At 43.9% G+C, this 24,296-nt stretch overlaps 1 protein-coding gene across 1 annotated transcript in view; it reads right to left on the bottom strand.

Annotated features, from left to right (window-relative positions):
- Positions 1–23,556, bottom strand: part of LOC140468854 (uncharacterized) — a 61,207-nt gene extending 37,651 nt beyond the window's left edge. Inside the window, exons 1-3 of the mRNA XM_072564904.1 lie at positions 23,343–23,556; positions 23,063–23,188; positions 21,591–21,710 (exon numbers count right to left, since the gene is read on the bottom strand). Coding sequence (XP_072421005.1) covers positions 21,591–21,710; positions 23,063–23,188; positions 23,343–23,351 — 255 coding nt within the window. The 5' untranslated portion in view covers positions 23,352–23,556. The remainder of the gene's footprint in view (positions 1–21,590; positions 21,711–23,062; positions 23,189–23,342) is intronic.
- Between the last annotated feature and the right edge of the window lie 740 nt (positions 23,557–24,296).

The following is a 24,296-nucleotide window of genomic DNA, read 5'->3' as shown; positions in this document are numbered from 1 at the left end:
GAAATTATTGGCCTATAATTAAGGTCCAGGTGATTGAACACCTTGAAACATTCAGCTGATCAAACAGAGGCAGACTGCATTTGTAAAGGGTAGGTCACACCTAATGAATCTGGTTGACTTTTTTTTTAAAAGAGACAACTAGAATAGAGAACAGGGATATGGATGCCACATGGATTTTCAAAAGGTATTTGAGAAAGTGCTTGATAAGAAACTACTAGTTAAAGCTGATTTGTAAACAAAAAATGCTGGAAATCACAATGAGTGATTTCAAGCATCCATGGGGACAGCAAGCTAATGTTTGAATTGAATTGAATTGAATTGAACTTATTGTCACCAGTTGGTCCGAATCAGCTGGTGCGTGTGTTCAGGCTTCTGTACCTTCTCCCCAATGGTAGAGGTTGTAGAAAAACATTGCCAAGGTAGGATGGATCTTTGAGAATGCTGGCAGCCTTTCCTTGACAGCGGGCCTGATAGATGGTTTCTATAAATGGGCGTTGGCCATTGTGACTGTCCAGGCCAAGTTCACCACTCTCTGTAACCTTCTCTGATCTTGAATGGTACAGTTGCTGTACCAGATGGTGATGCATCCAGACAGAATGCTCTCAATGGCACACCTATAAAAGTTGGCAAGGGTATTCGCCGTAAGGCCAAATTTCCTCAGCTGCCTCAGGAAGAAGAGAAGTTGTTGGGACTTTGTAATCAGTGTGTCCACATGAAGAGTCCAACAAAGCTTTGTTGTGGATGACCACTCCCAGGAGCTTGACATTCTCCACTCGGTGCTGTTAATATGTAGGGAGGGCATGAGTGACATCCTGCCGAAAGTCAATAATGAGTTCCTTAGTTTTGCTGGCATTGAGAGCTTTTGCTGGCATTTTGAATTTTAACTCTTAATCAGAAGTAACATGAAGTGTGGAGGGGGCAGCATCCATACAATGGTTGAGGGGTGGAGTGCTGGGGAAGAAAGGGTGGTGCAGATTAGATGATCGGAATGCGAGGATGGCAGAACAGTAGTGTGTCTAACTGCCAGACTGGAAAGAACAAAGTCCCAGTGGAGTGGGAGTGGGGGGGGGAGAGCAGCGAGGACATTGTGACAGAGAATGTAACAAATAAGAGTTAAAAGTAAGGAAAGAAATAGGTGTGGGTTCACAATCTGAAGGTGTTAAACTCAATATTAAAGTGCCTGGTCTGAAGACGAGATGTTGCTCCCTCGGTTTACATTGTGATTCACTGCAGCACTGCAGTATGCCAAATAAAGACAAGCTGGAGATCATCGTCCCATCGGCTCTAACCTTACAGCTTCCCAACCCCAGAAAGCCCATTTCTATCTTCTTATCAAAGTCTACAAACCAGAGTGCCTGGGTTGGCCCACTGAATCAGCCTGTTCCTGTCCCACCAAGCTCACTTCCCCCTACCATGATTCCATCCTCTCTCCCTTTGTCCAGACCCTGTCCACCTACATTCATGATTTCTCTGATGGCCTCCGTCATATTAACAATTTTCAATTCTCAGCCACAACCACCTCCACTTCATAAAAGAACAAAGAAAATTTACAGCCCAGGAACAGGCCCTTTGGCCCTCCAAGCCTGAGCCGATCCAAATGTATTGTCCAAACCTGTCGCTCAATTCCGAAGCATCTGTATCCCTCTGCTCCCCACCTACTCATGCATCTGTCCAGACGCATCTTAAATGAATCTACCGTGCCTGCCTCTGCCACCTCTGCTGGCAATGCGTTCCAAACGCCCACCACCCTCTGTGTGAAGTACTTGCCGCGTGTATCCCCCTTAAACTTTCCATCTCTCACCTTGAAAGTGTGACCTCTCGTTATTGAATCCTTCACCCTGGGAAAAAGCTTGCCTCCATCCACCTTGTCTAATCCCTCTATACCTCTAAGATAGTCTGACAGCTCTCGCTTCTACCTTGACCTGAATAATCCACATCCACCACCACTCTCCTCTGCTTGGCTGAACTTGTTCTCTCACTGCACAATTTCTCCTTTAACTCAAGTGACTTCTGCCAACTCAAAGAAGTGGCTATAGGCACCCACATGGGTCCCAGTTATTCTGGCCCTTTATGGGGTATGTTGAACAATCTTTGTTCCAGTCTTATACAGGAATCTTTCCACAACACTTTTCAGTACATCGAGGACTGTTTCGGTGCTGTTTCACACTACCATCTGGACCATGAAAAATTAGTTCATTTTGTCTCCAATTTCCACCCTTGTATAATTTTTGCATGGTGAAAGTGAGGACTGCAGGTGCTAGAGATTAGAGTCAAGATTATAGTGGTGCTGGAAAAGCACAGCAGGTCAAGCAGCATCTGAGGAGCAAGAAAATCGACATTTCGGGCAGGAGCCCTTCATCAGGAATTCTTGCATGGTCAAAATCCAACAATTCCCTTCATATCCTTGACTTTGCCGTCTCCATCTCAGGGAATAAACTGTCCACGGTCATCTGCTACAAAGCCACTGACTCACATAGCTACCTTCATTACAGCTCTCCACACCCCATGTCCTGCAAGGATTAGATTAGATTAGATTACTTACAGTGTGGAAACAGGCCCTTCGGCCCAACAAGTCCACACCGACCCACCGAAGCTCAACCCACCCACACCCACTCCCCTACATTTACCCCTTCTACTAACACTACGGGCAATTTAGCATGGCCAATTCACCTAACCTGCACATTTTTGGACTGTGGGAGGAACGGGGAGAATGTGCAAACTCCAGACAGTCAATCGCCTGAGGCAGGAAATTGAACCCGGGTCTCTGGCGCTGTGAGGCAGCAGTGCTAACCACTGTGCCACCGTGCCCACTATTGCTATGCTTTCCTTTGTTGGTCACAGCATTGAGTATAGGAGTTGGGAGGTCATGTTGCGGTTGTACAGGACATGTTAGGCCATTTTTGGAATATTGTGTGCAATTCTGGTGTTCCTCCTATAGGAAAGATATTGTGAAGCTTGGAAGGGTTCAGAAAAGATTTACAAGGATATTGCCAAGGTTGGACGAAACGAGCTATTGGGAGAGGCTGAATTGGCTGGGGCTGTTTTCCCTGGAGCGTCGGAGCCTGAGGGTGACCTCATAGAGGTTTATAAAATCATGATGGGCATGGATAGGATAAATTGACATTCTCCCTGGGGTGGGGGAGTCCAGAAACAAAGGGGATAGGTTTAGGGTGGGGGGAGATAATTTAAAAGGGAACTGAGGGGCAACTTTTGGTGCATGTATGGAGGCTGAAGTGGAGGCTGGTACAATTACAGCATTTAAAAGACATTTGGATGAGTATGTGAATCAGAAGGGTTTAGAGGGATTTGGGCCAAGTGCTGGCAAATAGAACGAGTTGGACCAAAGGGTCTGTTTCCGAACTGTACATCTCTATGACTCTAACTCCAGTTGAATGCCACCACCAAACACATCATCCTTTCACTACCCATCTGCATTTGCAGGGACCATTCATTCCAGGACACCAGAGTCCATTCCTCAACCACCAACACCACTTCCTCTTCCCATATAACCGCAGAAGGTACAACACCTGCCCCTTCACCTCCTCCCTGCTCACCATCCCAGGGCCTAAACAGTCTTTTCAGGTGAAGCAGCATTTCACCTGTATCTCCTCCAAGTTGGTGTACTGTATTCACTGCAACCAATGTGGCATACTGTACATTGGAGAAACCAAATGCAGACTGGGTGACCACTTCGCAAAACACCTCCAGTCCAACTTTGCCGCAGCCAGTCACTTTACCACAGCATCCTGCTTGCATGCCCATTTGTCTGTCGTCGGCATGCTGCAATGCTCCAACGAATCACAGAGCAAACTGCAGGAACAACATCTCATCTTCAGACTAGGCATTTTACAACCTTCTGGACTTGATATCGAGTTCAAACCTTCAGATTGTGAACCCACTCCCATTGCCTTTCTTTTAGCTTTACTTGTTACATTCTCTGTCACCTTGTCTCTACTCTCCCCTCCCCTCACTCCAATGGGACTGTCTATTCTTTCCAGTTTGCCAGTTAAACATACCATAGTTCTGTCATCCTTACACTTGTCTCTTAATCTGTATTATGTACACCCTTTTCTCCACATCACTCCATCACCCCACCATTGTATAAATGTTCCACCCTCCACGCCGACTCTGAAGAAGAGCCATCTTGACTCATATTGTTAGGTTGCTCGCTCGCTGTCTCTCTCTCCCTCTCCCTCTCCATGGATGCTCCCTGGCCCACTCTGATTTCCAGCATTCTTTGTTTTCAATACAAATTGCAGCATCTGCTGTAACTACCTCCTACTTAGTTAAAGCTGATGTTCAATTCCTTGAGAGTTGAATTAGTGGAGGGAGTGTAGTGTGAATTTTGCAAATGATATTAGGACACCCTGGATTCATTTATAAGGAAGGATATCACAAACTTTAGTTCAATTTCCTGGAATGTAAAAGATTAACTGGTTACTTTCTTTAAGTATTTTGAGATAGAGATTCCATTTTCTCTCATTGATCAGGTGTAGGTCCAAGTCTAAACCTTAAATGAGAAACCATCTTAAATGTAATTTCACGAGTGGAATTTTTAAACACTCCTACACACACTAGTATTCACTAATGAGGGGGTGACATGGGTATGTAATCAGAGAGAAGAATGATACAACTAAATTAATTAGCATAGAAAGAGAGGAGGTTCTGCATATCCTGCCAGGCTTAAAAGTGGATAAATCTCCAGGACTCAATGAAATGGATCCCAGGTTTTTGAGTGAGGCAAGATCGGAAACAGAAAGGGCGGTTGCAAAAAGTTTCAATTTCTCTCTGGCCACAAGACAAGTGCCAGAGGGCTGGAGGATAGCCAACAGCACTGTTATTCAAAATGGGATAATAAGGGGCTGCATTTTGGCAATGCAAATCTTACCATTAACTGCATAACTTCTGCTAAGGTCTTAGGAAGTGTTGCTGAACAAAGAGATCTTCGAGTGCAGGTTCATAGTTCCTTGAGTAGAGTCCTAGGTAGATAGGATAGTGAAGACGACATTTGGTTTGCTTTCCTTTATTGGTCAGAGTATTTAGTATAGGAGGTCATGTTGTGGATATACAGGACATTGGTTAGGCCGCTTTTGGAATATTGCTTGCAATTCTGGTCTCCATCCTAACAGAAAGATGTTGTGAAACTTGAAAAGGTTCAGAAAAAATTTACAAAGAAGTTGCCAAGGTTGGAGGATAGGAGGTATAGGAAGAAACTGAACAGGCTGGGGCTGTTTTCCCTGGAGCATCAGAGGCTGAGGGGTGACCTTATAGAGATTTATAAAATCATGAGAGGTATGGATTGGATAAATAGACAAAGTCTTTTCCCTGGGGTGGGGGAGTCCAGAACGAGAGGGCATAGGTTTAGGGTGAAAGGGGAAAGATATAAAAGGGACCTAAGGGGCAACTTTTTCATGCAGAGGGTTGTAAGTATATGGAATGAGCTGTGAGAGGAGGTAATGGACGCTGGAACAATTACAGCATTTAAAAGGATGGGTATATGAATAGGAAGGGTTTAGAGGGATATGTGCCAAGTGCTGGCAAATGGGACTAGATTAGGTTGGACCGAAGGATCTGTTTCTGTGCTGTATATCTCTATGACTCTAAGTAAACTACAGTCAGTCAGTCAGGCTAGTCAGTCTAACATTGGTCAATAGCAACCAAAGCTATTGAAAACCGTTCTGAGGGACAGAATTAAACTGCGTTTGGAAAGTCAAGAATTCATCAAGAACAGAAGGTATAGTTTTGTTAAGGCGAAGTCATGTCTGACCAACTTGATTGAATTTTTCAAAAATATGAACAAGTGTGTAGATGAGGGCAATGTTTTTGATGTAGTCAACTTGGACGTCAGCAAGGCTTTTGATAAGGTCCTGCATGGGAGACAGAAAACAAAGAGCCCATGGAATCCTAGGATTTTTGGGAAAATGGATCCACAATTGGCTGCATGGCAGGAAGCAGAGGGTGATGGTTGAGGACTCCTTTTTTCCAAACTGGTCACCTATGTCCATGTGGGGTCCCACAGGAGTTACTGTTGGGGCCCTTGCTATTTGTGGTTTATACCTGTATAATGATTTAGACTTGAATGTCAGAGGGTTGATCAGTAAGTCCACAGACAGTACAAATTGGAGGTGCAGCAAATAGCACTGAGATTTCAAGAAGATTAGACGGCTAGTCAGATGTGTTGATCAGTAGCAATTGGAATTCAAACTGGATAAATATGAGGTGGTGCACTCGATGCAAAGGAATGTATTATGAATGGTAGTACTCTGGGAAGCACTGAGGATCAGAATGACTTTGGCACGCATATACACGTGCTCCTTAAGGTATCAGAACAGATGGATAAAGTAGTTAGGAAGGCATACTTGCCTTTACTCGTCAAGGCATAGAATTTAGAGAAGTAAACTGAAACTGTATAAAATGTTGGTCAGGTCACAGCTAGAGTATTGAGAGTCATTCTGGAATTCACAAAATGAGGGATATGAAGTGTCCTTAGCTCTGAGCTATGTCGTCTGCATTCTAGTCCCACCTATTCCAGAGGGGCACACCAATAACCCAGGTACAGATTGTTTCAAAGCTATCTAAAGAATATTAATAAATTACAAGGAATCTTGACATGCAGTATGTCTCTGCCTCTGAGCTAAGAAACCTGAGTTCAAGACCCACATATCCATTGGCATATTATAACAAGCAACATTTGTGAAGGCTTGTATTATATTATAACATTTCTGAACAGGTTGATTTGGAAATATCAAAGAACATTACAAGCCTCTCGCCCAAAAAACCCAGTTTCAAGTCCCACCAGCACCAGAGGTGTGTATTATCATCTCTGAAAAGGTTTACTTGAAAATATCTAAGGAAATTACGGACTTGTTATAAATAAGCAATTTGCAATTATTTACACAGCAGTGCAAGAAACCAACTACCAGCAATTGTATGGAAACTAAAAGTAAATTAAGGGGAAGCACGTGGCTAGAATTTAAGATTAAAACAAAATTGGAGAAAATAATGAATTGTAAATTAGATAACATTCCAGGATCCAATGGCTTTCACTCAAAGTAAGGCGACAAAATGGATATCAACTTCTGTTAAGTTACAAGAAATTAGAAGCAAAATTGAAACTGCATTGAATTTGAAGATAATTGTTATGAAGGTGTAGTGTGTACTATACCTTTCAGAGAGTTGAAAAGCTAGCAAAGACTAGCTGAAAGCACAGAGTGTCCTGAACAAAGTAAAAATGTAACACTTGGTTGAAACAAATAGCTGTAGTCGTGTTGTTATGGAACAAAAACAAATTCAAATTCGGCCAATCGGTTTAAATTATGTCCCAAGATAAAAAATCCACTCGCATTTGAAATATAATGTTTTTGGTGACATCAAAACCAACGAAATGACCCGATGTTTGGGAATATAAGACCGGACATTTTGAACAGTTAGGGGAGAACTGCCAAGTATAAACTGCTCGATGAATAGCTCTCTGAAGGGTACCTGTTCATATGAAAGACCTATCCAGCAGAATACTAAAGAAAAGACAACTGAGAAAAATCTGCAGCGGAAGATACAAAGAGAAGGTTCGACAGCTGACTGGTTTTGAAAGTTGAATTGTTTTTAGTAAATCTTAATCGGGGCTTTTATTGGACCAGTATTGTAGAGTGGGAGGATAACGATAGGTTTCAGAGAAAGGAGTTGTAAATAGTTGTTTAATTTTTTTTGGACTTAAAGAATAAGATTATTAATGTTTACTTTAATTCTTTGCCTCTTGGAACTTAACAGGTTACAGTGCAAGGTAAGCTTTTCTGTTTGTCAGGTTTAAATTAATAGAGGGGTTTACCTCATGTTGTAACACAATCTTATGGGATAGTCTCAGAATAAAGGTGTGCCAATTTAACACAGACAAGGAGGAATACCTTCTCTCAATGGATTGAGTGTGTTCGGGAGTCCTTGCCACAAAAAGCATTGGGAGCAGATTTTCCTGTATATTTAAAGCTGGGATAGATGCATTCTTGATCAAGAAAAGGGCAGGAAAGTGAGGAATGTCAGGATCTTATTAAATGGCAGAGCAGGCTTAAGGGGCCAAATGGTGTATTCCTGTTTGTATTTCTTCTGGTCTTATGAATAGAAGAGGTTTGCGAGCTAGGAAACAGAGAAAAGGAATGAATAATTCATGTATTGACTGACAGAATATGACAACTGTTTTTCCCTTGGAATTTACGCGAGAACTGTACTCATCAAAGTTGTGTCTGCAAAGTTTCAGATGTCACTAACTTGGGAGACACATTGAATTGTATAGATCTGAGTAAGGAGCTACTGAGGGATACAGATAAAGTGACTGTAGCAGATGATGTTGACTGGTCAAATAGAAAGTTATTCACTTTTAATCCAGGGAAGAAAAAGTGGAGTACTTTCTAAGTAGTGACCAAATAAGAAGTAAACAAAGATATTTGGACATTGAGTCCAAAAGTCACACATGAAAATACACCAGTAAGAGCCAGTGAAAATATAATTAAAAGGCAATAAACTGGAATGTAGAGGCGAGTGAGCGATGGTGCAGCTGTACAGAGCCTTGGTCAGATCCCAAAAATAGGCAAATATTTCTAAGACTAGTTAGACCCCACCTAGAATACTGTAAATATTGATCCCTTTTAAGAGAAGATATACTGGCACTGGAGCAACCGTTCACTAGGTTGACTTCTGGTTCGGAGGGATTTTCTTATGTCGAGAGATTGAGTGGGTCCCAAGAATTGTATTTGGATCTTAGGGCCACACATCAGGAAAGATGATACAGCATATCCAGAAACTTCAGATTGATAATTGAGGTTTAAAAGGATTTAATGGGGATAGATTGCATAAACTTGTCTTGTTTTCTCCAAGAAATGATTTGATCTAATGTTTGAAAGGACCCGATTGAGTAAACAACAATAATTTATTGCAATGGGAGAATCTAAAACAAGGGGTCATAACCTTAAATCAGAACTAAGATTTAGGAGGCAATAGTGAGTATTAGAGATGCTGGAGATTAGTTGAGAGTGTGTTGCTGGAAAAGCACAACAGATCAGGCAGCACCAGAGGAGCAGGAAAATTGACGTTTTGGGCAAAAGCCCTTCATCAGCAATGGTGGTTCCTGATGAAGGGCTTTTGCCCGAAAAGCTGATATTCCTGCTCCTCAGATGCTGCCTGACCTGCTGTGCTTTTCCGGCACCATACTCTCAACACTAAGATTTAGGAGTCAAATCAGGAAGAGTGTTAGACATTTAGAACTCTTCCCAAAAGCCAGTGGAGACTCGGGGACAACTGAATATTTCTCAGTGAAGATGCTGAGGTCAACAGATTTGTGAGGTAAAGTCATCAAGGGATAACAAGAAAATGGAATGAGGTCAAAAAAATTAACTGTAGTCTGACTGAACAGTGGAACAAGCTTGAAGATTTGAATGGTCTACTCCTATGAAGATAAAGTCAGACCATAAGACCTGGGAGCAGAAACAAGCTACTCAGCTGATTGAGTCTGCTCCACTACTCAATAAGATCATGGCTGATCTGATAATTCTCTTCACCTCTCTGCATTTTTATCTACCCCTCGATTCCCTTAATGACTAAAATCCTACCTATCTCAGCCCCACTGGCTCTTTGCAGTGAAGAATTTACTGATCCACTACCATCTGAAATATGAAATTCCTCATCTCTTAAAAGAGGGCGACTCCTTACTGAGGTTATTCCTTCAGATCCTAGATTCTCCCAAAGGTGAAACAACCTCTCATCTACCCTGTCAAGCCCTGTAAGAATCTTTAATGTTTCAATAAATCACTTTTCATTCTTCTAAACTTCAATGAATACAGATGCAACTCACTCAACCTATTGCAGTTAGGAAATCCTTCCATACCTGGAGTCAACCCAGTGAACGGTCTCTGAGCTGTCTCCAATGCAGGTATGCTTTCCCTTAAAAGGGACCAATATTCACAGCATTCTAAGGGGGGGGTCTAATTAGTTTTAGAAATATTTGCATATTTTTGTACTCCATTCCCTTTCAAATAAAGGCCAATGTTCCATTTGCTTTCCCAATTACCTACTGAGCTTGGATGCTAATTTTGGCAATTCATGCATGAAGACCCCCAAACATCACTGTGCTGCAATTTTCTGCAACCATTCTCCAGTTACATAATGCTCAGCTTCTCTCTTCTCCCTGCTAACACGCATGACCTCACTTTTAAACATGATATTCCATTCACTAAGTTTTTACCCATGCATGTAACCCGTCTCTGTTTTATTCTGTATACTTTTTGTGTCACCATCACCATTTGCCTCCTACACATTTTTGTGTCATCAGCAAACTTGGCAAAAGTACATTCGCTTCCCTCATCATTACTATATATCGTAAATAACTGTGGCCCCAGCACTGATCCATGTGAGGCCACTTAGATTGCCATCTGGAAAATATCCCATTAATTCCAACTCTCTGTCTGCTATTTGTTAGATAATCCTGTATCCATGCTAATATACTACCCCAACAGCTCAGGTTATTATCTTATTAAGTAGCCTGCGAGTGATACCTTATCAAATATCTTTTCAAAATCTAAATATATTATATTTACCGGTTCCCTGATTATTACTTCAAAAAATCATCAGGCTTATTTCTATTTAATGAAACCATGCTACTCTGCTTGATTATATTATACATTTCTAAATGTTTTGCTGTTACATCCTTTGTTATAAATCCAACATCTTCCTAATGACAGATGGTAAGCTAACTGGCCTATAGTTTTTATCTCCAAATCTTTTTGAATAAAGTCATTATATTGACAGTTCCCAATCCTCTGGGATTTTCCACAATCTAATGATTCTTGGAAGATTACTATCAGTGTATCTACTAAACCTGTAACTACTCCTTTGAGTATCCTAGGATGCAATTCATCAGCTCCAAGTACCTTATCAGCTTTTAGTCCCATTAGTTTCCATTGTATTTTTTTTTGTTTAGTGGTCGTTATATATGATTCCCCCCCCTTCCTAGAATTCTTCATCCTTACTCCTTCCTTATTTTTGCCATGAGTAATAAATTACTTTCTTAAACGTATCAAAGAATCCCCACAGTATGGAAGCAGGCCATTCAGCCCATCAGGTCCATACTGACCGTCTGAACAGCATCCCACCCAGACCAGTCCCCACTACCCTGTAACCCTGTATTTCCCATGGCTAATCCACCTAGCCTGCAAATCGCTGGATACTATGGGAAATTTAGCATGGGAAATCCACCTAGCCTGCATACCTTTGGACTGTGGGAGGAAACTATAGCACCCAGACGAAAGCCACACAGACACAGGGAGAACACGCAAACTCCACACACACAGTCGCTGAATCAAACCCAGGTCCCTTGTGTCGCGAGGCAGCAGTGCTAACCACCATGCTACCCGAACTAGTTTGAAATTTTCTCTACAGTCTTGTTATTTGATTTGTGAGGAAACATTTCTTTAATAGTTTTTGATTGATGATCTTTTGAATCATTAGCAAACATTGTTGGAACAAATACCCTCTGTAGTATGCAAGTGAATGCTGGAATAACTTATGTGCATCACTGGGCTATTAGACAACATCACAATTCATTGAGCAAAGCTACAGCATTTAATGTCATTGTGTACTTGAGTATGTCACAGAACTTGCCGGTCTTCACTTGAGTGAAGTGCTGCTCTGCCTCAGCTTCATTTCTCAAAAGTATGTAGTTCAAAAGACTTTATGGGTGTAAGGATCAGTTACTTAGTGGAATGTCCCAGTGAGTTGTGGTGTTAGATGCACAGATAGGAGATGCTGCAGTATGAGTGAGGTTTTGTGTATCACAAGACAGTTGTAAACAGATTGAGAATCTAGACTTTACATTCATATACTGAGTTCAGTATTTGAATGGTTACTGCTAATAAACCTGGGAAAATAATTCTCGAGATTCCCCTCACTGGGATCTGCTAACATGCTACATCTGCAAATTTTGACAATGTGGCTGAAAACAATTCCACATCATTAACATACATAGGGCAAGAAAATACATGAACAGTATGACCCTTAGAAGTACTTAGGGTCAGGAAAACTTTCATGTGCATGTACACCAGTCCCTTAGGGTACCAGAATAGATTGATAAAATGGTTAATATGGCATATGTGATACTAGTCTTTCTCAGGTGAGGCATAGAATGTTTAACAGCAGGGAGGTTATGCTGGAACTATACAAAATGTCGGTTATGCCACAGTTAGAGTATTATGTGCAGACCTGGAATCCACATTATAGCAGACATGTGAAAACTATGACCAGGGAGCATAGATTTATGGTAAGAGTTTACAGGCGATGAAAAACTGTTTCTCCAGAGGGTAGTGCGAATCTGGAATTCACTGCCTGTACTGTTGGTAGAGGCAGAACCCCTCATACTCCTTTAAGAAGTATTCAGGTGTGTCCAAGGCATAGAGTCACTCATAGAGATGTACAGCATGGAAACAGACCCTTTGGTCCAACCCGTCCATGCCGAGCAGATATCCCAATCCAATCTAGTCTCACCTGCCAGCACCAGGCCCATATCCCTCCAAATCCTACCTATTCATATACCCATCCAAATGCCTCTTAAATGTTGCAGTTGTACCAGCCTCTACCACTTCCTCTGGCAGCTCATTCCTTACACGTACTACCCTCTGTGTGAAAAAGTTGCCCCGTGGGTCTTTTTTTATATCTTTCCCCTCTCGCCCTAAACCTAAGCCCCCTCGTTCTGGACTCCCACACCCCAGGGAAAAGACTGTGTCTATTTATCCTATCCATGCCCCTCATAATTTTGTAAACATCTATAAGGTCACCCCTCAGCCCCCGACACTCCAGGGAAAACAGCCCCAATCTCTCCCTACAGCGCAAATCCTCCAACCTTGGCAACACCCTTGTAAATCTTTTCTCAACCCTTTCAAGTTTCACAACATCTTTCCGATAGGAAGGAGACCAGAATTGCACACAATATTCCAAAAGTGGCCTAACCAATGTCCTGTACAGCCGCAACATGACCTCCCAACTCCTGTACTCAATACTCTGACCAATAAAGGAAAGCATACCAAACGCCTTCTTCACTATCCTATCTACCTGCGACTCCACTTTCAAGGAGCTATGAACCTGCACTCCAAGGTCTCTTTGTTCAGCAACTCCCTAGGACCTTAAGGGTATAAGTCCTGTTAAGATTTGCTTTCCCAAAATGCAGCATCTCGCATTTATCTGATTAAACTCCACCTGCCACTTCTCAGCCCATACAAAGTTAAAAATCACAACACCAAGTTATAGTCCAACAGATTTATTTGGAAGTACAAACTTTCGGAGCATTGCTCCTTCATCAGAGGGCAGGATCATAAGGCACAGAGTAAAAGATCAAAGTGTCATACAACTAATGCAATGTACTGAGCAAACTTAGATTGCTGTTAAGTCTTTAATCACTTAGAATGGGTTGCAGGTTTCAATTCATTAATATGTAAGTCACAGAGCTTCTTTCAAGTCACATTCCCGATAACAAGGCTTCATACAAAAATGACATCTCAGTTCAGACAATGTGAAGTCAGAGTCTGTCTGTGTTCCAACCCTGAATCGGACTGGTTGTATTTCCAAAGTAGAAATTTATAAAATGTCACATGGACCTACTACCTCCAGATTGTATTCTTTTTGAACAAGATATAATGTATCTGCAAATACAAATTCACCCCATAGACTTGTGTGCATTTATGTGTGTACCCATGCATGTGAGTGAGAGTGTGGTCACCTGTAGTGTGACATGAACCCAAGATCCCAGTTAAGGCCTGCGTGAGGCATTGTCTGAGCTGAGATATCACTTTTTTTTATTATATAAAACCTTAAGTTATCAGGAATGTGACTTGAAAGAAGCTCTGAGAATTACATTTTAGTGAATCAAAACCTGCAACCGATTCTAAGAGAGGAAAGACTTAACAGCAATATTGGTTTATTCAATTAATTGCATCAATTGTATGTCACTTTGATCTTTTACTATAAATTTTGTGTCCTATGATCCTGCCCCACTAGCTACCTGACAAAGGAGCAGTGGTCTGAAAGTCTGTATGTCCAATTAAACATGTTGGATTATGACCTGGTGTTGTGAGATTTTTAATTTTGTTCACCCCAGTCCAACACCAGCACCTCCACATCAAGGCATACAAGACATCAGGCCAAGTGTTGAAAAATGGGATTAGAATAATTAGGTGGATGTCCAGAAAAGGAGCAGATTGGTGAGTGGATTGTAAAGTAAAGACAATTAGACTCCAAAAAGGTAACCTCTGTGGAGGTGGGCTTGCTGCTTCACAAATATTTTTTTCACAAAAGATAGGAAAGAGTCATTGTAGTTGAGAAATGTAAAATGTTGGGTTGGATAATCATAGTGAGGGAGGAAACATTAAGATGTTTTGCAACTTTGAAAACGGATGATTCATCACATCTGGATGAAACATATCTCAAGCTATTAAAGAAAGCAGGAAATAAGCAGAGGCTCCAACCATCATTTGCCAGTCCTCTATATCTACTGGGGTGGTCCTTGTGTGTTGCAAACCTTTCCGTGTTTCTATTCAAATAAACAACTGGAGCAGCACTAATTTCAATGAGTTCAAAGAAATCTGGCCAAGCGCAATAGAAACAAAAAATATTTGTTAAAATATTAATTGAGCAAAGGGAGGCTTTTATAAAAGTGATAGTTCAGACTAGGCACATTCCCAAAAGAGAGATGGGTATCTGAAACGAGAACTCCCCAAATGACTAAAGGTGAAAACCTTAAAATGAAATAGAGGAAGGATGATTATGATAAATGTAATATTCATAATACAAGAGAGAGCCAAGCAGAATATAGAAAGTACAGGGAGAACTGAAAAGGGGAATAAAAGGGGCTGAGGCAATGTACAAGAACAGATTAGCAGGTAGCATAAATGGTACACTGAAATCATGACATGGACAAGTTGGACCAAAGCATCTGTTTCAGTTCTTCACATCTTTATGATTCAGTCATTTATAAAATCACATAAAGGGCAGAAAGGTTTTCAAAGAATAGTTGAGGCCAATTAAAATCCGAAAGGAATGATACATATTGCAAAGGCCACAATTGCACAATTTTTGTTTGATGTGAGGATCTAGAAGATTGAAAGAGGGAAAAGGACTCAACTCAACAACAAAATGACAGAATAATACCAGTGGTGGAGAGGTTCCTCAAGGCAATAAGCAACGATGAAATGAATTGTCACTCTGTAAAATATGGGTAATAAATGAAGGTCAGTACACATTTGCTGAAGGCAAATCATGTTTGATAAACCTGATTGATTTATTTGATGTATTAACAGCTGATGAGCGCAGTATACTTGATACTGTGTGTGTGTTTCAAAGACATTTCTCAAGGTTCTTGTTGGGCTTGTCAACAAGCCTGCTATTCAATGAACCAAAGGGGAGCATTGACACAAACTTGGCTGAGACAACAGTGCAATGATAAACTGTCACATTTCAGACTGGAGAGAGAATACAGTCATGTCATCTATGGATTGGCTTTAAGACCTTCCTTTTTTGATATATATTATTGACAAAGAGTTTGATATACAAATCATCATTTCAAAGTTTGTAGTTGTTATAAAATCAAAATATATAAACAGCAAGGAGGTTGTCAACAGATTTCTAGAGAACATAGACTGATGACAACAGCGCAACCATTGCACATAAAATTTAACACAGAAATGTATGAATTGAATCTTGCCAGTAAGAATGAGAACCTGCAATGAGATTTAAATCATTAAATTTTAAATGAAGTGTTGAAATTGATGTTCTTAGGGTTATGTATACAAATTGTTCAATGTGACAGAACAAGTTGAGAAGAGATTTCAAAAAGAATTGCACAAGGGACCTTTCCAGACTTTATAAACAGAACACAGAACAGGGAAGTTCTGGCAGACCTTTATAAAACAGGAGTGCCCTCAACTGAAGTCGTATGTCCAATTATGGTGACACTATAGGATTGTCAAGGACTTAAACTGCTCGCTTAAGAAATTTTCTGGAATGGTTCAAGGATGGAGGACTTCAACTATGGAGAAAGACTGGGGCGGCACAGTGACTCAGTGGTTAGCACTGCTGCCTCACAGCACCAGGGACCCGGGTTTGATTCCAACCTCAGGTGGCTATCTGTGTGGAGGTTGCGTGTTCTCCTGTGTCTGCATGGGTTTCCTCCCACAATCCAAAGATGTGCAAGTCAGGTGAGTTGGCCATGCTAAATTGCCCATTGTGCTAGATGCATTAGTCAGGGATAAATATAGGATAGGGGAATGGGTCTGGGTGGGTTACTCTTCGGAGGGTCAGTGTGGATTTGTTGGGCTGAAGGGCCTGTTTCCATATTGTAGGGAAATCTAATCTATCTAAATAGGCAATGTTCTCCTTACAGCAGAAAAGGTTCCGAAAAAAGGGTTTGTACAGAGTGAATAAGGAGAAACTATTTCCTAGAACAGAGGGTCAGTTCACAGAAAAACAGATTTAACCAAGTTTATTCAATGTACCTTAAAATGAAAATGTAATATTCACATGAAGAAGAAAAGGAAGACAATGAAATTTGGCCTAATTCGATAGCTCTCTATGAAGGTGGAGGCAGGGGTGAGGACAGTCCAGGGGCTACAGGGGTTCTTGAAGGTAACAGTGAGATGGCTATTGGGAAACAATGAGCCAAAATTCAAATTGAGTCATCGAGATGTACAGCATGGAAACAGACCCTTCAGTCCAACTCGTCCATGCCAAGCGGATATCCCAACCCAATCTAGTCCCACCTGCCAGTGCCCTGCCCATATCCCTCCAAAGCCTTCCAGTTCATATATCTATCCAAATGACTTTTAAATGTTACAATTGTATGAGCCTCCACCACATCCTCTGGCAGCTCATTCCATATTCGTACTACCCTCTGCATGAAAAGGTTGCCCCTTCAGTGTCTTTTATATCTTTCCCCTCTCACTCTAAACCTATGCCCTCGAATTCCCTCCCAGGGAAAAGCCCTTGTCTATTTAGCCTATCCAGGCCCCTCATGATTTTATAAACCTCTATAAGGTCACCCCTCAGTCTCCAACGATCCAGGGAAAATAGCCCCAGCTTATTCAGCCTCTCTCTGTAGCTCAAATCCTCCACACCTGGCAACATCCTTGTAAATCTTTTCTGAACCCTTTCAAGTTTCACAACATCCTTCCCATAGGAAGGAAATGAGAATTGCACTCAATATTCCATAAGTGGCCTAACCAATTTCCTGTATAGTCACAACATGACCTCCTAATTCCTGTACTCAATACTCTGACCAATAATGCATACCAAACACCTTCGTCACTATCCTGTCTACATGTGACTCCACTTTCAAGGAGCTGTGAACCTGCACTCCAAGGTCTCTGTTCAGCAACACTCCCTAGGACCTTACCAAAATTGTAGAAGTCCTGCTAAGATTTGCTTTCCCAAAATGCAGCACCTCGCATTTATCTAAATTAAATTCCATTTGCCACTCCTCAGCCCATTGGCCCATCTGATCAAGATCCTGTTGTAATCTGAGGTAACCTTCTTCGCTGTCCACTAGACCTCCAATTTTGGTGTCATCTGTAAACTTACTAACTATACCTCTTATGCTCACATCCTAATCATTTATATAAATGATGAAAAGCAGTTTCAATCCAGCATTGATCTTTGTGGCACTCCACTGGTCACAGGCCTCCAGTCTGAAAAACAACCCTCCACCAGCACTCTCTGTCTTCTACCTTTGAGCCAGTTCTGTGTCCAAATGGCTAGTTTTCCCTGTATTCCATGAGGTCGAACCTTGCTAACCAGTCTCCCATGGGAAACCTTGCTGAAAGCCTTACTGAAGTCCATATAGATCACATCTACTGCTCTGCCCTCATTAGTGCTCTTTGTTACTTCAAAAAACTCAATCAAATTATAGTGCAATTTGGAGGCTGCTGGGGATACAACGTTAAAGAGGTTTCAGAACATGGTGAGGTCATGGAGAGCAGGAGTCAACTTGCTTCCGAGAGGACCATGTGAGATAGGATACAGGTGGCTCTGTTACAAAAATGTGTGGCTAGAAGGCAGAGCATAAGACATTGGCATGTATGGCAATATTTGGTATTTTTGTTCTTGGGTAGTATCAGAAAAGTCACATCGTTGATTATTCAAAATCACCTCAAAAATGTGTTGGTGGAAATCTTGTGGCGATGGTTTTAAAAAAGAATTTCTACAGTACTGTCCTATCAGATAACAGCAATACAGTATATATAAAGTCAGAATGATATGTGATGGGAGCTTGGATTTAATGGTGGCCCCATTGTATTTATTAGCTTTTTAAGGATGAAACTAGAAGGGGTAGATCTTGGGGTACTGTGCCAAAATAAGTCTTACAAGGTGTCACACAAAAAAGAAATAGGCAAGCTTAGAGATCATGGAGTGAGGGTAATATGATAGAGAATTGGTTAACATTTAAGATTGAGATAGTGGGCATAAAATGGTATTTTCAAGTTTGCAGTCTATGTCTAAGAGTGCTGCTAGGGTCTCTGCTATTTAGATACATATCAATGACTTAAATGGAGAGACAGAATAATGCATTTAGGTTTGGCTATGATACAGAGTGAAGTAGAAATCTAGGTTCTGAGAAGGACACAAATAGATTAAATGAGTGGGGAGCAAAATACTTTCTAAAGTCATGAAACTGGTCAATGTTGATGCTTAAACATCAAGAAACTATGAGGAATACATCATCTAACATACACATACAGCAGAGATTTAGGAAGTTAAATGTTCTTTATTGCAAGCAGATCGAAACGTAAATAAAACTTGCTACAATTATACAAAATCCTGATGTACTTGGAAACTTGGGAGTACTGTGTGCCATTTTGTACTCCATATTTACAAAAGCACATATTTGCATTGGAGCCAGAAGGTTCATAAGATTGATCCCTGGGATTAGGTGTTGTCCCATGATGAAAGGCGGAGTAAATCAGACCTATATTTGCTGGAATTCAGAAGACTGAAAAGCCATCTAATTGAAATATTACTGATTATGAAGTGTCTGGGCAGAGCAGACACTGAGAAGTTCTGCTCCTTTCTGGGGAATTGAGGGACATAGGGAAATTTCTTCATTCAAAAGTAAAGCTTTGGAGTTTTCTATTCCTGAAAGTTCTTGATGCTCCATCGTTGAACACATTTAAAGTGGAGTTTAACAATTTTGGCCTCCCAGTACGTCAAGGGATATGGGCAGTGGGAAGGAAGGTAGTGTTTAAGCCAAAGATCAGCTATGACTGAACAAGTTCAAGGGGTCATACAGTCTACTTTTTAAATCTCACTTTCTTACAATGCTGATTGTCCTTGAATGCAAAGCTTATGTTACTGGATGGTACAATCTGAAACAGGGTCTAGGAGTGAAAAGAATTGTTGGATTTATGGACAAATGGGTGTGAGATCAGCATGGGATAAGAAACCATATATTTTTGTATTTGGGACTATAAACCGAAATTGAAGGTGGACTTCTGAAATATCCATAGTTTTCCAAGAATCAAGTGTTGCATATTCTTGAGCGTGCAAAACAATGCTGCTTTTTGTAGCAGTACCAAAGAATTTGAGATTGAGCAACATCGAGTCTTTTAAATGAAATGAATTCTGCCTGACAACAACTCTCTAATGGTCGCGCTGCAGAGAGTTAAAAAGCTGCAAGTGTCAGGGTAGGACAGAGAAACATTCGAATCCTGCGAACTGAAAGCATCCACCAAAACTCAGAAAACCAAGGAAGCCTAAAACAAAGAGCTTTCACAAGAAAAAATCTAGGTCCATCCAATCAACCACGGAAGCAAAAACGTAACATTGCCCAACATACAGCATTGTTTTCAAGAGAAAAATCAAAACGACAATTTGATGAGATTAGATTTCCTACAGTATGGAAGCAAGTCCACACCGACCCTCAGAAGAATAACCCAATCAGACCCATTCCCCCACCCTATATTCACCCCTGACTAACACACCTAACACCATGGGCAATTTAGCATGGCCAATTCACCTGACCTTTGGATTGTGGGAAGAAACCAGAGGAAACCCACGCAGACACGGGGAGAATGTGCAAATTCCACACAGACGCGCACACATTCCTGGGGTGGGAATTGAACCTGGGCCCATAGTGCTGTGAGACAGCAGTGCTAACCACTGAGCCACCGTGCTGCCCTTATGTGACACAATTTAATCCACCTTGAAATCTGGACTCAAGATTTTCAGAAGCTGGTTTACCCTTTCTATATCTTTCTACCAACAGTTTTTGTGTCAAACCATTTGTCATTTGTTTATCTTAACAATGAATGAATGTGTGGAACTGGAATCTTTGAAGGGGTATAGTTAAGTTGCATAGTAGTGTGTATTACAATAAATAATTATTTTCTGTTCATGAAGAAACCTGGAATGAAAAATGTTTGTCCTGAATAGGCATTTCGATAATCTAATTGTGATGTATACAATTTGACATAACTATTGAAAAACGGGGCATGATTGTCTTTCCAGTTTGGACTTAACAATAGCTTAGATGAAGGTGGGAGTAAATTGTAGTGGGTCAAAGCATATGGCTTGTGAAGTCAGACTTCATAAAAAGAAGTTATCATCCTGAGGTCACTTCTAGGGAAAGGGTTGGAAGACATGGAGAAGAAGCAGCATAATGCAAGGAGTTTGAAGACACTTGACACATATGTTTATGTGATGATACTATGGCTTTATATCAAAAAAAGGACAAAATACTTCTCTTATGTGAAGATATGTTGAGGCAGAGGAGCCAAGCAGTGTGCTCCTAAGTGTACAGTTTGAGAAGCCTTGGAGTGCTTTTTTTCATAAAGTTGGAGCAATCAAAGCAGTCTGAATGGCTGGGGTTAAGCTCCCATAGAACCAGAAATTTCCTTTAGGTTTAGTCTTCAGCAATATGTGCTGGATGTGGAAGCTCGTACTCCTGTCTCTGTTACAACTAAAAGCTGGTGTTCTCTTCCTGCTCATGAAATTGCGACAAGTGAAACAATCTATGTTACTGAATTTGTCTTTCCCAAGAGTATGTTTATGGGATTTTACTATGTTGCAACAGTTAATTAGCAGTAATTAACGTATATTATTTTGTTAGCACTTTTAAAGTTAGTTATGACTAAATTAGGATTTATTTTCATATATATATATGAAAAAATACAGCGAAAAGTGTACTTGTGTGCATTACACAAAGTTTTGCCACACTCTAGCGCTGTTAAGTTCATTCTTTATTTTTATTTTGTCTGTTATAATTATAGTGTAGAAATAATTTTTTTTCAAGTCTGATAGTTTGACCAATCGAATTGTATCCAAAACATAATGCTTATCTCTAAAATAGGAAAAAGTTAGGACCTATACTAACTTTTTAATATATTTTGAGGGGGTTTGGTCTGATCTATAACAGCTTGTATGGAGCCAGAAACTGAATGGACAGCAGGAGAGAGGATCGAAGGCTATTGTAGTTACTAAAGATATTGACTGAGAATTAGCAGTCACTCCAAGTCACGCATAACCTGCAGCCCAACACACTCCCCAACTTACAGTATTCCCAAGTAATCACTCACTTTTGTTCCTGATCGACGGATCAGAACGAGCCTAAACTGGTTCTTCTTCATAAATCCTCGGAGTTCCTGACATCGCTGATATTTCCCGAGTTCCACCATCTCTTCGCATTGGGCATCATCCTGAAAGGAAAACTTTACTCAGCGCCACAACCCCACAACAATCCAAGATATTTGGACCATCTACAAATTCCTGCAAACAAACCATCACAGCCCGTGATCCCGAGAAAGACCCTGAGGCCAACTGAATATCCCAACATCTCCCCGTCTCCCAGCCAGAACAGTCCCTACGGTCTAACCCGTCAGAGCCCTCAGCCTCACCTTCCCCACACCTCCTGTACCCCTCTCAACACAATCCCAATTGCCCACCATCTCCACCCGCCACCTCTGGCTCCCCACCCCCAATGGTCCTCCTTAACACTCACCCCCAGTCTGGCCCTAGCCCCAGTGTGACCCTCACCCGCCTGCCCCAGTGTGACCCTCACCACCCCACCCCAGTGTGATCCTCACCCCCCCTCCCCCAGTGTGACCCTCACCCCCCCAGTGTGACCCTCACCCCCCCCACCCCAGTGTGATCCTCACCCCCCCTCCCCCAGTGTGACCCTCACCCCCCCTCCCCCAGTGTGACCCTCACCCCCCCCAGTGTGACCCTCACCCCCCCACCCCCCCCCAGTGTGACCCTCACGCCCCTCCCCCAGTGTGACCCTCACCCCCCTCCCCCAGTCCCACCCCAGTCTGACCCTCACCCCCCTCCCCCCTAGTCTGACCCTCACCCCTCCCCCAGTGTGACCCTCACCCCCCTCCCCCAATGTGACCCTCACCCCCCCCAAGTCTGACCCTCGCCCCCCCCAGTGTGACCCTCACCCCCCCCCAGTGTGACCCTCACCCCTCCCCCCCCGCAGTGTGACCCTCACCCCTCCCCCCCCGCAGTGTGACCCACACCCCCCTCCCCCCCAGTCTGACCCTCAACCCCCCCAGTCTGACCCTCACCCCCCCCAGTGTGACCCTCACCCCTCACACCCCCCCCAGTGTGACCCTCACCCCCCCCAGTCTGACCCTCACCCCCCCCCAGTGTGACCCCCACCCCTCACACCCCCCCCAGTCTGACCCTCACCCCCCCCAGTGTGACCCTCACCCCTCACACCCCCCCCAGTGTGACCCTCACCCCCCCCAGTCTGACCCTCACCCCCCCCCAGTGTGACCCCCACCCCCCCAGTGTGGCCCTCACCCCCCACCGTGGCCCCTCACCCCCACCCCCCCAGTGTGGCCCTCACCCCTCACCCCCCCCCCAGTGTGGCCCTCACCCCTCACCCCCCCCCCAGTGTGACCCTCACCCCCCCCCCCAGTGTGACCCTCACCCCCCCCCCCCAGTGTGGCCCTCACCCCTCACCCCCCCCCCCAGTGTGGCCCTCACCCCCTCACCCCCCCCCCCAGTGTGGCCCTCACCCCCCCCCCTCCCCCAGTCTGACCCTCACCTGCTGCTGGAAGATGAGGAGGCGGCCCCTCTGAAGGCGGATGAATCTCTCCTTCCAGCTGGTCCCGAGCAGTGTTCGCCCGCAATGTTTGCGGATCCAGCCGCTCCGGCCCGGACCGCCGCCATCCTGGGGACAGGGAGAGAGAGAGAGAGAGTCAGGGGGCAAGTGCGGAGGGCGAGGGCGGGCCCGGGCCCGGACCAGACCTCAGGCCCCGGACCCCGGACCCCAGGCCCCGGACCCGGGACCCCGGACACCGAGCCCCGGCCCGGCCCACACCCACCTCTCCCATGCCGCCTGCTCGCTCTGTGCTCCGGCCGCGCCGCGAGCATCCTGTGAGGGACGGCCCGGGCTCAGCGCTTCCTCCCTCTGACTCAGAGAGGCTTCCGGCCGCTGGGCGGGGAGGAGGAGGCGGAATGGGCTGGGGGGAGGGAGAGGGGTAGGAGGGGGCGAGAGGGGAGGGAGAGGGGTAGGAGGGGAGGGAGACTGTGGGGGGAGGAGAGGAGGGAGAGTGCAGGGGAAGGAGAGGAGGGAGAGTGCAGGGGGAGGAGAGGAGGGAGAGTGCAGGGGAGGAGAGGAGGGAAAGTGCAGGGGAGGAGAGGAGGGGAGAGTGCGGGGGAGGAGAGGAGGGAGAGTGCGGAGGGAGAGGAGGGGAGGGAGAGTGCAGGGAGAGGAGGGGAGGGAGAGTGCAGGGAGAGGAGGGGAGGGAGAGTGCAGGGAGAGGAGGGAGAGTGCGGAGGGAGAGGAGGGGAGGGAGAGTGCAGGGAGAGGAGGGGAGGGAGAGTGCAGGGAGAGGAGGGGAGGGAGAGTGCAGGGAGAGGAGGGGAGGGAGAGTGCAGGGAGAGGAGGGGAGGGAGAGTGCAGGGGGAGGAGAGGAGGGAGAGTGCGGGGAGGAGAGGAGGGAGAGTGCGGAGGGAGAGGAGGGAGAGTGCAGGGGAGGAGAGGAGGGAAAGTGAGGAGGGAGAGTGCAGGGGGAGGGGAGGAGGGAGAGTGCAGGGGGAGGAGAGGAGGGAGAGTGCAGGGAGAGGAGGGGAGGGGAGAGGAGGGGAGGGGAGGAGTGCAGGGAGAGGAGGTGGAGGGAGAGTGCAGGGGGGAGGAGAGGAGGGAGAGTGCGGGGAGGAGAGGAGGGAGAGTGCGGAGGGAGAGGAGGGAGAGTGCAGGGGAGGAGAGGAGGGAGAGTGCGGGGAGGAGAGGAGGGAAAGTGAGGAGGGAGAGTGCAGGGGGAGGGGGAGGAGGG

Source organism: Chiloscyllium punctatum, chromosome 48, assembly GCF_047496795.1.
Source record: "Chiloscyllium punctatum isolate Juve2018m chromosome 48, sChiPun1.3, whole genome shotgun sequence".
NCBI classification, from domain to species: domain Eukaryota; kingdom Metazoa; phylum Chordata; class Chondrichthyes; order Orectolobiformes; family Hemiscylliidae; genus Chiloscyllium; species Chiloscyllium punctatum.
This window is presented reverse-complemented; position numbering and strand designations above follow the sequence as displayed.